General features: G+C 38.9%; 2 protein-coding genes across 2 annotated transcripts; both read left to right on the plus strand.

Annotated features, from left to right (window-relative positions):
- The first annotated feature begins 309 nt into the window (after positions 1-309).
- On the plus strand, positions 310-2,412 carry LOC116193614 (pathogenesis-related protein PRMS-like). The gene is made up of 2 exons (XM_031522356.1): positions 310-617; positions 2,157-2,412. The coding sequence occupies exons 1-2, from the start codon at positions 310-312 to the stop codon at positions 2,410-2,412; spliced, it is 564 nt and encodes a 187-aa protein (XP_031378216.1).
- Positions 2,413-3,771: 1,359 nt separating this feature from the next.
- LOC116196224 (oligosaccharyltransferase complex subunit ostc-like) lies at positions 3,772-5,469 on the plus strand. Its single transcript, XM_031525844.1, has 2 exons — positions 3,772-4,178; positions 5,033-5,469. Exons 1-2 carry the CDS (start codon positions 3,827-3,829, stop codon positions 5,218-5,220), a joined length of 540 nt encoding a protein of 179 aa, XP_031381704.1. The 5' UTR covers positions 3,772-3,826; the 3' UTR covers positions 5,221-5,469.
- The last annotated feature ends 10,027 nt before the right edge of the window (positions 5,470-15,496 follow it).

Genomic DNA, 15,496 nt, shown 5'->3' on the forward strand with positions numbered 1-15,496 from the left:
ATATGCCAAAATTATCAAACTCATCGAAACAGATCATATATAGTCAGCGATATATACTCTATTGCTCGATCCTATTTCTATCTATGATTATCTAATAAACCACTCGAGATCAGCTTTCAATCTTTCGCAAGACCGTCTATATAGTTCTTTTATTTGCCAATCCCCACTTTTTAATTGTATATTTCAGAAATAAATATGCCTTCATCGTATTCATTTGCTAATGCCATTTCCATATTGATAAGATTATTAATTTCAATTTGGAGCTTCCTGCCAAATCGTGCTCATGCCTCCGCGAATAGAACACAGTTGATGCAGGAATTTCTCCAAGGCCACAATGCTGCCAGGGAAGCAGTCGGAGTCCCGCCCCTATCATGGGACACGAAGCTGGCCACTTACGCCCGGGTTTATTTGAACCAAAGACGCACAGACTGCAAGCTCATCCACTCTCCTGGCTATGCGTTTGGAGAGAACTTGTTCTGGGGCCAGGGCAGGCGGTGGAGTGCGAAGGATGCCACAGCTACCTGGGTCGCAGAAAAGCAATGGTACCATCACGCCACGAACACCTGCACGGGACAAGAGTGCTCGCACTACACTCAGATTGTGTGGCGCATGACCCAGTACGTTGGTTGCGCTAAAATCATCTGCAAGAGCGGGGATACATTTATCACATGTGAGTACTATCCATCAGGGAACTATATAGGGCAAAGGCCCTATGTACAGAAAATAGTGCCATAGATCCGTAAATCATCATGGGCAGTGTAAAATTTGAAAAAAACGATTCAATCGTTAAACTGTGTGAATTCATGATGAAGTAGAATTGGTACGGTTTCATCATTAATTTGCAAACAATTGGACCCTATGTTAGTCTTCCTTTTGTGGATACTGATGCGACAAAAGACCCGACAAGTCGGTACCTGGAGAAAAATAGGTTCTGACGACCCTATTTCGAAGGAAACGGCCTCCGGAGCAAAACACACCGCTTTACTGTGATTTTTCGATATTTAAGGCAAATTCCATCGTTTAGAGTTTCAAATAGGCAATTTTTTGTTAATTAGGGTGTTTTTGCAATTTTATAAAAGTTTAGTTCTTTTTATGCAATTTAAATTTTTTTAAACCCTATTTAAGAAACGTGTAAATCCTAGGGTTGAATCAGTTGTCTTTTTTCATCAATGAATAAAATTCAAAACTTTCGTGCTTTGTCCAATCTTGGATCAATTCGAGTTTAATGCCTATTTTCTGGTGTTCGTAGAATCAACAGATATAGAAGGTCGTAGTTCCGGTATTCGTGCGTGAATCAACGGGTCTGTAATAGGTTACTCGTGTATATGCTGCGTCAGATACCCAGTAGGTCAGGGAGGATAATGAAGATCTCATTGATAAGAAAGCACGGTCCTTCTTCGTTATATTGATTGAGAGTCAGCGTCACTGTATCGAACCCTTTTTCTAAAGAGAGACGCTCTTACAAGTACACTTTCTACTAAAAAAATCAGAGAAACTTTATGGTGTTAACCATTTTGCTTTTTTTATTTGATTTCATACTAAGAAAAATTTTCTAGGTGGGAACTAGCGCATGAAAACTTGAAGCATTTCGTGGGATGATTAAGTTGACAAGCAGCCAATGGATAAAACGTCTATAATTAAGAAAGTGATTATTATTCACCCAAAAAAGAAAGTTATTATTAACGTCATTGATGTAAATTAATTCTAATAATCACAGTTTAGACTTCAAAGACTAAATTAGTCAGAATTTAAATCAAGAATTCATGATCATCATCCAATTGAAAATTGACCAGGCGTATGCAAAGCATGGATTTAAAAACTGTAGGTTGTGATTGACTTGATGATAGTTCTGATCGAGTCCCAATCATGAAAAGCATCCGTTGTATCTGTAAAGATCGAGAAACTTAGCTCAAACGCTACTTTTTAGATTTTGAGGTCTCAGGTCTTTTCTTTATCTATATGAACCCAGTGATCGATCTTTTACGTGCCTATTCCTGACTTCTCATAGCTTTTCAAAAGCATGTCGTCATCCTTTTCAATCTTCCATGGCGCTTCCATGTTCGTAGTACTTTCAATCTCATGCTTCCTTACTTACGTCCACAAGTCCTCACATAAGATAAACATGGTAAAGGAAGCCCTTGACGCCCACAATGCAGCCAGGAGAGCCGTCGGCATCCTGCCTCTCACATGGAAGAAGCCCCTGGGGTGGCTTATGCCCGAGCATACTCGAATAAGAGGAAAGGTGACTGTAAGCTCATTCACTCACACAACACTCTGTATGGAGAGAACTTGTACTGGGGGTCCAGGGTCTGGTACTGGAGTGTCAAAGATGCCGTAGATGATAGGGTGCCGGAGAAACAGTGGTACAGTTACGATCGCCGGGACAAATGTGCTGGCACTATTGGCAGGTAGTATGGAACATGACCCGACATGTTGGGTGCAGCAGGATCATCTGCAAGAATGGGGGTACAATTATCACTTGCGAGTACTCTCCACCTGGGAACTATGTAGGAGGAGGACCCTATTAGTTATGACCAAACTATAGATCGGGCAGGTCGGCATAGTCATCAAGACCCTCTAGCCTAGTGATCATGAGGATTTGGGTGGTGTCCTAGATTTGCTTTTCGCATCCCATCAGGGAATCTAAGATAAGATCGTTCTGCGCATTGCTAGTTACAACCGTGGGAAGACCTTAAACGTAGCTATGTCATCTCAAACTGCCGGATTTTGGGAGGATGTAACTGCTCACAGTATGAAACCCTACCTTCACCGACCGAACGAAAAAGCAAGAGCAGGGGTGTTTTATAGCGAGTATTGTTTTGTTCGGATCTGCTATCATGGAATTGAAAAAAAGATGATCCATTAACAAGGGATTATGAGTTCTGTCTTTGTGGTAAATTAATTATGGAAACATATATAGAAAGCAAATTAAATTAAAGATCAAGATGGAAGCGGATTCGACTGCCAATTAAAATCCTGAAAATCCTTCTATGCAAATCCTTCTGTGCTTCGAATTTTAGCATCACAATGCAGACGGCACAAGTTAGGATTTATTAGGCCAGATTAGCTTGAACTTAAAAAAACGAATTCGTAAATAAGCTTATGAGGTCTAAGGTACGAGTGCTATTTCGAGTGTCTTCCAAGTCCCAGAGAAGAAGTCCAGACACGATCACTGGTTATTCCTGAGGGCATCCGACCTTTCTCTGTCAATCATGAATGAGTTTCAGTTTTGGCCGCTCCACATTTTAAATTAACCAAGATCGCAATAAATGGTCAGTTTCTGAGAATAGATCCATCCATTTGCACATCTTAGATCTATTTCATGAATTACATATATGGCATCCACGTACTTTAGGGTGTTAGATCTCCTTTTGATGCGGATTAGAATTGCATATTCATTCATAGGTAATGCGGATTAGGCTTGTGTGAGCAATTCGGTGTGGGCGCACATGGACCGGCCCGCACTGAACTCTCTGATTTCCCTAATTGTGGGGCGTTCATGAACCAGGAAGAATAAACTCATCGTTATAAAAAAATAAAAATAAAAAAGTGACAATTTAACAGACACAAGGTAAAACAGATGGGCCTGGGCCTGGATTTTGGACTTTTTGCGCAAGCCCGAACCTGAGCATGTAGTGCTATGCCTATCCGGGATATAAGCTTAAACCAATCCTGGAATTGGGAGAGTAAATGAGATTCCAGCAGCCGGGATCGGGTTACTCTAACATCTGTAACCAAACACCCCGTCTCCCTCCACTCAGCTGGATTCACTGCTGCGGCCTCTCATCTTCTCCTTCGGACAGGTCACTGAATCCAACTGAGGAAAATGGCACCAAAACCGGAGACCCAGGCCTCGCCCTCCTCCGCCTCAGATCCGCTGTCATCCGCCGCCGGAGCAGCCGGCTTAATCGACCCCGTCTTCCACATCCTCAGTATCCTCCCCTACAGCTTCCTCCGCCCGCCCCGCCTCCGCCTCAAGCTCCCAACCCTAACCCTCCCTTCCCCCATGACCGTCTACGCCCTCATCCTCCTCACCTACTTCATGGTCGTCTCCGGAATCGTCTACGACGTCATCGTCGAGCCCCCGGGGATCGGGTCCTCCCAGGATCCCGTCACAGGATCCGTCCGCCCGGTCGTGTTCCTGCCCGGCAGAGTCAACGGGCAGTACATCATTGAAGGTATCCCTGATTCTGTCGCAATTCCTGTTTTTGCTTGTCCCATTGCTCTATGGTGCTTCAGAAAGCTGCACCAATTGGGGCGATTAGCTTGTGGGAAGAGCTTAAAGTGCTCGATTGGGTGGAATCGTTCGGTATTCCAGTTCCATTGTGAACCTGCCAATGAAAGAATGCAGCCATGTATAATTCTTTAGTTGGTATTGTAGTTAATTCTTGCAGCATGTCAAGAGAAGCGATTGGTCCGGTGCATAGATGAGGTCCAATGGCAACGGTGAATAGATGGAATGCATTAGGAATGTAGCTAGATTTGATAAGATAATTGATTGCAAAACAGCAAGGAAGACTGCTTTGCGGTCATTCAGCTCGTGTTTAGTTGGCATGTCCAAGATATATTAGAAATGGGGGCAATGTCTCACGGAGCAAAATGGTGCGAGTGCCAAGACATTATGAGGAGAGATGAAAGAGTTGCATTCTAAGAGTCGATATTCGTTCTGTGTTAAATCATTATCTGGGGTGGATGATAGTTGTCGTATCTTTAACTGCTAAAGTTTATGTTGGATATGAGAATAGTTTTTAATTCTTGTCTATAATATATAAATGAACCACTTAGGATTATGGGTCAAATTTTGGTTGGTGAATTTGAGGCCGTGAGTTACAGATTGCGAAGAGAATTATCTATGCAAGGGCTATGCTTGTTGAACTTATGACTCAATTTTTTTCATCGTTTGAGTAGCCAAGACTACATTTGTGTCTAGAACTTACATTTGGTCATCTTATGTCAACCAGTAGACTCTGTAAGTACATAGCAATATAATCATATTATTGGTTTTGATTCTACATTTTTGTACCTCCCTCAGGTCTCTCGTCCGGGTTCATGTTTGTAATCGGTGGGATAGGAATCGTCTTTATGGATATGGCTCTGGACAAGAACCGGGCAAAGAGTGTGAAGTCCTCATATGCTACTGCTGGGGTTCTTTCTGTTGTTCTTGCTTATGTGATGATTATGCTCTTCCTTCGCATCAAAATCCCAGCATATCTTAGGTGATTAGAATCAGCTATTATTGGTAATATGCTCCTTTTCTGGGTTTTCATTTTGTCCTCGGCGAACAATTTTGGATGAGACAAGTGATTATATAGATGTGCTCCCCCCCTGCTTGGTTTGACAGAACATACTGGACGGGGTTGTGTGCTTTTACTATCTTCAGATTATGGTCAGTAGTATTAAATGGACTGGTTTGAAGTATGCCCAAATGCAATATCAATTTCCGACTGTGACATGTTTTTGTTGCTTTAATGCTGCAGGGTCAGATTTTGTTTCTGCCAACCTGTATGTACTTCTCTTCTTTTGAATACATTGACCAACATCCTTACCCCATTCCATATTGATCAATGAAGTCGTCGAAAGTTGTTAGGATTTAAATAGCAATCCCTATATTTTCTGTAATTAATCAGCAAAACTTATTGAGTGGATTTGGGAATCACTGCTTCAAGAATTCTGAGTAAAAGAATATGTTTGCAGCTACCGCTCTGTGTTTTACTTGAGCAAATGCTTGAGACTTGGAAGTTTGGAACATGGTAGATATGGTAGTGCAGGTTAAGGTACACGGTAAATGGGTTGGTTCCGGGATTCTTCAAGTAGCTTTCAGGTTTTCGGTAACAGTCCTCATCAGTATCCAAATGCTCTGGGCTTCTTTGTACATTCCGAAAGTCTAATAGGTGTTCAATCCTTGCGGTAGAAATGTTATCATTGGCTACACAGATCCATGACAATGGCTGTAAGTGCGAGGATAGATTTGTTACTGAGATCTGCAGGGACTGAAACCAGTGGAGGCTTGCTATTACTAGTACATTGATATTTACTCGTCGCTTCATTCAAAGTCGATGTTAAACGGGTTGTAAATCAATCAGACATAACTTGAACTGGAGGACATTAAAAGAATGGCTGCACTTTTTTTATTTATTTAGTATTTAGCACAACTTTAACTTTCCAATAAAGATGTGATCCATTAAAGATTTCCATCAAAGTTGTGATCCATTAAAGATGTGACAGAAAGACATTGTAAAGTCATAGAGACGAGCGACGAGGACATAGAGATACGTCGAAAGTCTATAAAAAAAAAATCCAATAATTAGAACATAAATCACTCTATTGTATTCACCTCATTAGCTAGATGCTTCTCGGGAGAAAGGGGATGTGGTGATGGCATAGTCCTCGACTTAGGATTAGGAATTATGTGTTCGATGGTCACCCGTGGGATTCACATGCTCCTTTGTTTTATCTTCCCGTATCCCCTCTTGATGGAGCCGTCATCCATTTGAACAAACTAGGAAATTTACATATAACATAAAACAAAAAAGAATGATACTAACACTCTACCCAGGTGCACACCTTCCCGCCTCATTTGGCAGAACAATGGTTCGGCGAGAAGAGCCGCCGCGGGGAGAGAAATGAGAAGTTCCTCGATGAAGTGTAATTTACAGAATGACTACCGTCGAGAATTGTGGCTCTTTTCCTCTCTTTACCTTTTCCATAAGCAGTAGTACACCTTGAGTTGAACGCGCCATACTTCGCCAACTTCCCGATCCACCACGTCTTCTTTGTTTTCCGCCAGATTCTCGAGGTTCTCTGGGAGCGCCTGCAGCCAGTTCAAGCTGACATCAAAGGTGGCGCAGGGAAGTTAAATGTCCGGTGGACTGAGGCATACGCACAGGCTTGCTGGACCCGACCATTAGCTTCTTGAGGTTGATGTTGATGAACTCGAACCCCATGGTGTCGGGGAGCTTGACCAGCCGGTTGAAGTTGACATTTCGTTCTTCCAGGGATCCGTAGCAGAAAAAACCAACTAAGGAAAACTTGTGACAAAAGCAGATGTGAAAAACTTAAAAATACAATTAGATGAGATCATCGTCGCACACACGAACTGTGCAAGATCGATAGCAACTTTGTGATCGCCTGCAATTCTCTGTGGTCTTCGAAGCAATTCCTGATTGTTTCCAGCTACATTCAAGACTTTGAGCTTTGACAGACAACCAATCGAGTTGGGAACGGACCTCAGTTGATTCGAGTGCAGATCTAGAACCACCAAGTTTAGCATCCTCGCGATCAAGGACTCTCGAATCATCTGCAAATAATTGAGAAAATATTAATTACTCCGGCTATATATTTTTCTGTGTGTGTTTAAATAAGCTAGGACAAAACTGATAATACATGACAATATACCAAAACAGTCATGTTTGGCCTAAGCACAGAGTCGTTTTTTCTATATGTTATTTTGACACACACACACACAGACACCCCCCACTTATTGCTTGCTATACGTATATTCCCTACAAATTGCTTCAACGCGTAATTTTAAGGGTGACGACTTTGTATATGAAAAGTGAGCAGAAAATAATCTCTAAACATATACTGAGTCAAGTCTCAGGCCCCTCTTGTTCCCTCATGGAAGAGGCTTTTCTCCTCTCCATCATCATCAACTTCTCCTCGATTCCATCTTCACCAGCTGTGGCTGCTCATACGTCATCTCTTACCCGGCGGCCTCGATGACAGAATAAAGGCTTTAAGCTGTGGTAACTATATGAATAGCACACGAGCAATTAATAGCTCCGATTAAAACGCGACTTGGTTGGTCCTCAACCAAAGATATTGTCACCCATTTTTTTACGACTCTTTGGTGGACTTCCTCTTCTGAGCTCGGGTTTAAGGAAGAGCCTTGTAACTTTCGAGGGATTTAAAGAAGGTTTTAGGACTTGTACGAGACTGTTTTAAGAGGTCAATCTTATGACATATGGCCCCGTTTGATTTGTAAGTTTGATTTTAGAATCATGATTTTGATTTTAACTTAACACACTACACAATAAAAATACACGTTTCCCAAATCAAATTTATAATCTCATTTTATTTGTCCTTTCCCACAATCAAAATCAAACTTACTTTAACTTTAAAATCAAACCCACCATTAAGATTGGAACTCCCTGGTCAAGGCTTGAGAGAGAGACAAGGAGACGAGAAAAGCTCACTGCTTCCGGTTGAGCTTTGCCTTGACATTGAAACTGTTGAATAAAACCAGAGAGGCTGCAAGGACGTACGGACGAGGAAGAGTGCCAAGTTGGCATCATTGGAGGCTATAGTTTATTTGTTTAATTTTTGTCGGTTGTGCTCCGTTTATATAGTGATAATAATAATCCTCATCGCAACGTGATCTATGCCCGCTCACAAGATATTTTCGTTGGTGAATTTTAAATGTCTTCACTGCATGTGAAATTCATTTACACTGAATATAATTTACTAACTACAATACGCTCGCGCCGTGATTATTTATAGATATAGATAGATTAGTTTTGTCCCTGTCCTGTGAAATGAAAAGTACAGAGCCGTATAGGAAGGATAGTGAAGCCACGTCCTTCTCTATTCCCACTTGGTTAAAGTCAAGGGCTTGCATAAATTGATTACTTTTAGCTAGCTAGCCTCCCTTTCGTTTATATTCTTTTTAACTAACCATCTTTTACGATATTTTTACATTTCTTTAGTCTTTTATGTTGGACCATTCTAATTGGTTGCCTTGTTTAATGATTTCGTTGAAATTATTCAAAGCAATTGATGAGCTTGCCACAACCAACATTCAGCATACAGTTGTGGCACTGGATTTTCTTATCCATATTATTTGATATACAATCCACTTTTTTGACGTAAGGATTTGGAAATGAGCCATCTAACATGACTTATATGTACAACAACTCGATGTGACATAAGAATTTGCAAATTAGCCGTCCAACATGACTTATATGTACGACAACTCGATTAATAATTGGGTACTATTGTAAAATGCTTTAATTATTTTTGGTAGACTAAAATGCTCTAATTTCGTTATTCAAGGAAAGTAACGAATTCTTACATCAGAGTTTTATGCATCGAGGGCGAGGTTTGATTCCCGAGTGATTCCCCAATTTTTGAGACAGATTTTGGATGGTAATATAAATTTACAATAATGTGGTGAGAAAGAATTGATATAATAACTATAATTAAATAATTTTATTTCTGATTTAACCCAACCTTAAATTTAGATTATTTTCATCTTTCATGTAAGTTGACAATTTTTTTCCTTTTTGGTCCTTCCATTCAGCTCACTTTTAATATAAGGTTTGGTATTTAGTTATTAAAAGAAAACAAACTCAACAATTTCCCGATTAGATTGACATTATCTAGATTCTTTGTTTTGAGAAGTTATTAGGAAATCCTATCTCGCTACGTGATGTGAGGAAGCACCAATTCAAATACATGAAACTAGGGACTTTATACTAATCACTCGAATAATTATCATAATTGATCTTCACTATAGAATTCCTATTGGTAATATCAATCGAATCGGCAACTATCATAAATGTGAAAACCATATGCGATGACACTAATCATTAATTCAAAATCAAAAGGTTCTCAATTGAATTCTCATTGGTGAACTATTTCATTTTCTTTATCTTTCCTTCTTTTATATCCTACGAGGTTCATAGGTCATCATTGTGAACGAAAAACCAAACAACTCTTTTTTTTTTTTCCCTTTTTCTTTTCTTGCGTCAAATTTTATAATTTGTGGGCGAGGTTTGATTCCCAATTGATTCATTATTTTTCCGTACAAAAGTGACTCATTCAAATTAGAGAAAATTATATGAATAGTCCTATATTTCTAGCCTTTAGTCTTGATACCGACCTTTCGTTTGATTTATATTACATCTTTAAGTTTACAAAGCTTTTTATATTTTGGTCCTTATATTACGCTTATTTATGATGCAGTCAATATTTTGTCATGAGACACCTCAAATGTAATTTTTAATATAATGAAATGCATATAAAACAAATCATACAAACTACAAACTTAATTCCCTTCCCCACAGCCTAAGTCGTCCTCCACTCCTTCACTTCTCAATTAGCCACAGTCTCCCAATTTTTAGCCATTGGTAAATCTGTATAATTAAGCATTTTTATCTCAATGAATGACAACTTCCGAAACTCGAGCAAGAGAATAAATAATGGAAAAAGATGAATGCATGGGAGATCTGGGGGTCCTTAGATTTCAGTCAGGTCAAGTTGTACATGGTCAAGCAATAAAAGTGTTATTGGGAAGGTAGATTAATGCAGTTTTTATATCTTGATCTAATTGATATCCATACAATATATATATATATATTTAGCCTATTAATGGTGTTATTGGGAAGAAGGTATTGTGTATATAATGGATATATCATATGACATTGTGTCACGAGACACATAAGAAATCTATTTTTGTCAACAACACGCTTTCTATGATAATTCTAAAAATCAAGAGGAATTGGAACCCTATATTGACTTGTGATATTGCCACGTGATATAATCGTTATTCTTGTTATTAAGACCATCGAGGCCTGACAGTCTTATGGTGATTGACGCTTGAGATAGTTTTAAAGTCTCGAGTTTGAGTCTTCCTTGTGCAACTACAGTTCTCATAAGGTAAGAGCTCTTTGAAAAATTAGGAATGTCTGTAGGGGAGGATATAGTTATGTCAGATAAAACTCCGGAGTTTAGGGAAAGTGTGATTGTACACTAAAAAAACTCTATCTTTTAAGAAAACTATAATGGTATCATTAAGACGAAAACTCTTTTTTTTCCCTGAAATTCAAGCATGATTTATGTGTGTGTAAACACTCGTGGCCTGTTGGGATACTCACTCTAAACCTGTTGGTCTATCTGAAATGCTCTCGGACCGCCCATTATCAATAAGAACCTCCAGCGCATGGATAAGATTTCTAAGTCTCCTTTGGAAGAATTACGTCACTCACTTTTTTTTTTCCTTTTTGGGTGAGAACTCTGTTATTATGAAGTTTCATAGATCCCAACTAATTGAATTCGAGTATAGTAAACTTCTATTAGCTAGTGTAAATTTTCTCCGTTTACATACTCAAACAAAATTTTTATTTAAAAGGACTATGGACCAAATCCCTTTAATCAACACGCCCCAGTGGTATTATACTAGTCACTTTGATTGGCACATTTGTTTTGTTTGTGATAACAACTTGGGAATATATCTAATCTTTTTTTTTTCTCTATTTTAGAGGATAAATACGACAAGACAGATGTTCCAAGGCTGATAAGAGAGGTAGCTTATAAAAATAAAGGTTAGTTGACATTCATTTGTAGGTAAATTTCTTATGGGGGCAAGCTATTTGGAAGGGCTTGAAAGGAAGAATTATTGTTACCCCAAATCAACCAATCAGGATGTTAGTTATGGCTAATATTATTTTTATTTTATTATTATCTGAAGTAATGCATTTTATTTCATTCCCAAAAATTTAATGGATATTAGTGGGTCAATTAAGATACATATTAGAAGGACTGATTATATCAAATAATTAAGATAACAAAGAGGACAAAATGATTAATTAGGATCATTAAAAGAAAATGAGGGCAGGCTATATTCGAGAGAAAAGGTATTCATAGAACAATTTTCAAAAAACAAAAAAGAGACTTGTAAGTGGTCTATTTCTTTATGTGTTATATATAAAATGAAAAATATCTGCAATCTCTTTTCTTAAATATTAGAAAACAATTAAACCGCCGCCAACCAGCTCTCCGTACAATTTAGAAGCTGACTCAGTGTTCGTCTTAAAAAATTCCCAGAATCAAAGAGGATGAACACCACCGGCCGTCATGCTTAAATTATTAAATGTAACTAGTAATTACTTGGATTATAAATAGAAAAAGGATTTGGTAATGAAATTGCGTGGAACTCTTAACATTTTGGGTAAATTCCCAAAAAAAAAAACACAAACTTTTTTTTTTCTAATTTTAATACGAACTTTTAATTTTGTCAAATAAAATCACAAACTTAGCAAACGGTTTCATGTTTGGCACGCCATGGGATCATCCAACATTTCTAACAAAAAAAGCTTATGTGAACTGTTAATGGTATTGACTTTAATAATGGCAGTTCACGACTAATTAAAAATTCGAAATATTTTCCTTATTTAGGGCTGAAAAAGCCCCAACTCTAGGCATATTTGTGCCCTAGAAATGTTGGGTGAGCTAATAGTCTTTTCCACCTTGACAAATTTGGACTGTCGTTATCCACGTTGACACCGTTAACGGTCTACATAAGCCTTTTCCGCTAGAAATGTCGGGTGCGTCCACAGTGTATCAAATGTGAAACATTTTGCTAAGTTTGTGATTTTATTGGACAAAGTTAAAAGTTCGGATTAAAATTAGAAAAAAAGTGAAAATTTTGTGTTTTTTTCTTGGGAATTTACTTATATTGTCTAGATAAGATCTAATTATACTACCAATGTGTAATTTGAGATTGAGAGTCGGCCCCTACTAAATTAAGTGATACATATCTAATTCATAAAAAAAAGTGATATACATATTTATAACTTTAGATCTTATCTCTTTAGCAATGACCCCGCTATAAATTTTGCGGAACTATATATCAAATAATCGAAAATATGTATACTACAGTTGCACGACCACGTAGAAATATTTCAGTCTCGCCAAGGATGGCCTCATGTAGGATTGAACTGGTTTTGACATGCTATCAATCAAGTGAAAATTCTACGATACATATGCACTATACATAAAACTATCTATATGAAGATTTTCAAGTAAATTACTAATAATTTAAGTAAATCACGCAAAAATCAAATAAAATAAAAAAATATAGCTAATTGACTTGCATGTACCGTACATACACTTCCTATCCTATAAGGCTTGGAAGTGCAAGGATCATGTTGCTCGCATTCTGTTGATAATTAGTTATAGGCTCCTCCCATATTTCCAGTGACAATGAGATCCTGAATTCAAGCCCAAAGCGAATATTAGAATAGACTGTCAGCACCCAATTTCGGTCCATCGGTTTCAGGGGGGCAAAATCGTCATATCCCAATTTATTACCTTCTCTAAAAAAAAAAATTATTCGGGCAGGCCGGGCAGGGCCGGGCAGCGCTCACCGGCTGCCCGTGATCCCGGCTAGCCCAGAATCCCCAAATCGCGGATATCCGCGATTCCCCCTAAATCGGCCGAAATCTTAATAAAAAGGGGAAGAAATTGCAATTAAAATGGACGGAAAGACAATTTGGAAAAAAAAAAATGAACCCAGCAAGAGAAAAGGAGAAATTTGCTCTTGTTTTGGGGAATTTTGAAATCGGACGAATTCGGAATCTTCGCCGGAAAACCGTAAAAATTTCTCCGATCCCGACTGTTTTAACTCCAGTGAGGCCCAGATCGACCACAGCGAAGTGTCGGCGGTGTTCAGAACCGTGACCGGCGTCCACTCCAGCCCTCACCGCGGCGTCCAAGGGCGAGAACCGCCGCCCGCAGCGTCATCGCAGCCGTTCTCGGCAATCCCGACCGCCCTTCAACCAACGGGCCTCGGTCCAATTCTGTTGCTTCGCAAGTCCAACCCAAATCCATTCGGCCCAACGCGCCAAGCGGCCCAACGCCCAGTCCGGCCCAGCGTCTCTTCCGGACGGTTTCTCCTTCGGGCGGGTAGTCCGATCCAATCCGACCCGATTCGTTCGGCAATTTTTTTATTTTACAGAAACACCCCTCAACTTTCTGGACTAGGTAAAATCTCGACTTAGCAGCATGCTTAGGACTTCTTTTCGGATATCAGGCTTGCTTGGATGACGATGATGTGAAATGAGCGTTCTTGGATTGCGTGGGTAATCGAATTTGTCCCGAACTCGATTTTACAAACTTTCTATTTTGTCGCATTTCAGTCTAGATGACGCATTTTATTTTATTCATTTTTATTTTTAGATCTACCCTGAACTCTAAAATTCTTTTCCGTTAGATCAGTCCAGATTTTCAAATTCGTTTCAAACAAGTCCTGGGACATTTTCAGTAATTTTTACACAGTCCCCAATTTTTTCAGAATTTTCAAATCGGTCCCCGAAACTTTATCCGAATTTTCAAATTAGTCCCGGCTCTTTTAAAATCGTTCAATTCAGTCCCCTGGACATTTTCTAAAAATATCCAACTCTTTCCTACTTGGATCACCGACCGACAACATATGTGCCCCATTTAAATATTTTATTCTTGTAATTATATGTATACAACGTGACAATGTGTGTTCTTTTATGTTTTTCCGCTTCCATGAATCGGCGTCGTTTTATCGATTCCACTAATATTATGTTTGTGTATATTTGTATGTGTTTATCATCATCATGCCGGCACCGATTGCGTGAAATATGTATATTTGTCGTGCTTAATGTGATAATGTGCTCTTAATCCGTGTTTAAGTGCTGTATTTTTTCGTTTTAATCGAAACCTCACATGAATTGGTTTAATCACGCAAACTCGGCCTAAAATCAAAATTTTAAGTTTCAAGACGGTCAGAAATTAGAGTTTATCGAGCGGTCGACTAATGGCTATCTCGACGACTCGAAATCCGTAGACTAAAGCATTCGGCAAATTTCTAATTAACTTAAATTTCTACATACGAGATAATCGGGACGTTAAATTTGGCTAAATTAAATTACTTGATTTTTTTTATGAATTGTATGAACCGATTAATAATCTGTAATCGCATCGACAGTTCAAGAACTATTAATCATTCCCTTTTTAAATCCACAATTTCAAAAGCATTGAGATACGTGCCACGTAATCTTGATTTTTTCATACACACACATATTTTTCGATTCAAGGGCATGACTATCGGTTCTTGCCCTGCCGTCACCATAGTATAGGTTTGTGTTTAGAATGGGTTAAAACATGGAAAAACAGATTAATCTCAAACTCGGCTTAAATCAAACATGAGCAAAGTCAAATAGAGGGGTAAGTTTTGGGTTTTAGGTGAAAATACTCTTAATCTGTAAAAGCCATATTGTCACGATACAGAATAATCTAAAAATAACCCACACATTCGAGACTTGACTATGGATATCATATATGTCAGGTCCGTTAAAATGATGCCGAATGCTACATGCCCTATCTATCACTCCTTTGTTTGTTTTAAGGTAGGATTTGTATGCCAAGATACCCCGGTTAATAATCAGTTAATTCACATAAATTCGGCGATAACAAGAAACCCCATTGTTTGTTTATTTGAGCTTGCTTATTACATTTTCGTACTTGTTTGTTATGCGGATCGAGCCCGATCCTTTAGGACTCGATTCACACTGGGTCCAACACCCATAACCGTCGATCATGAGGTCCAATGCCCCCATACACCGAGTGCGCATTTAATTTAATTTTTGGTCTTTTCCAAAACCATACGGTGAACATGAGTGAAATAATGGCCGAATCTGAATCGACCGGGATTTAGTCATTGTAGCTTGTCTTTTATTTATTTGAGAGA

The sequence above is a fragment of the Punica granatum genome, chromosome 2 (assembly GCF_007655135.1).
Source record: "Punica granatum isolate Tunisia-2019 chromosome 2, ASM765513v2, whole genome shotgun sequence".
NCBI classification, from domain to species: Eukaryota; Viridiplantae; Streptophyta; class Magnoliopsida; order Myrtales; family Lythraceae; genus Punica; species Punica granatum.

What these genes read in the sequence shown, in the direction of transcription:
- LOC116193614 (XM_031522356.1), top strand. Translation starts at nt 310, where the DNA reads ATGCAGGAATTTCTCCAAGGCCACAATGCTGCCAGGGAAGCAGTCGGA. An exon ending in ATTGTGTGGCGCATGACCCA is followed by an intron (nt 618 to 2,156) that starts GTACGTTGGTTG and finishes CCCACAATGCAG; the next exon opens with CCAGGAGAGCCGTCGGCATC.
- LOC116196224 (XM_031525844.1), top strand. Translation starts at nt 3,827, where the DNA reads ATGGCACCAAAACCGGAGACCCAGGCCTCGCCCTCCTCCGCCTCAGAT. An exon ending in CGGGCAGTACATCATTGAAG is followed by an intron (nt 4,179 to 5,032) that starts GTATCCCTGATT and finishes TACCTCCCTCAG; the next exon opens with GTCTCTCGTCCGGGTTCATG.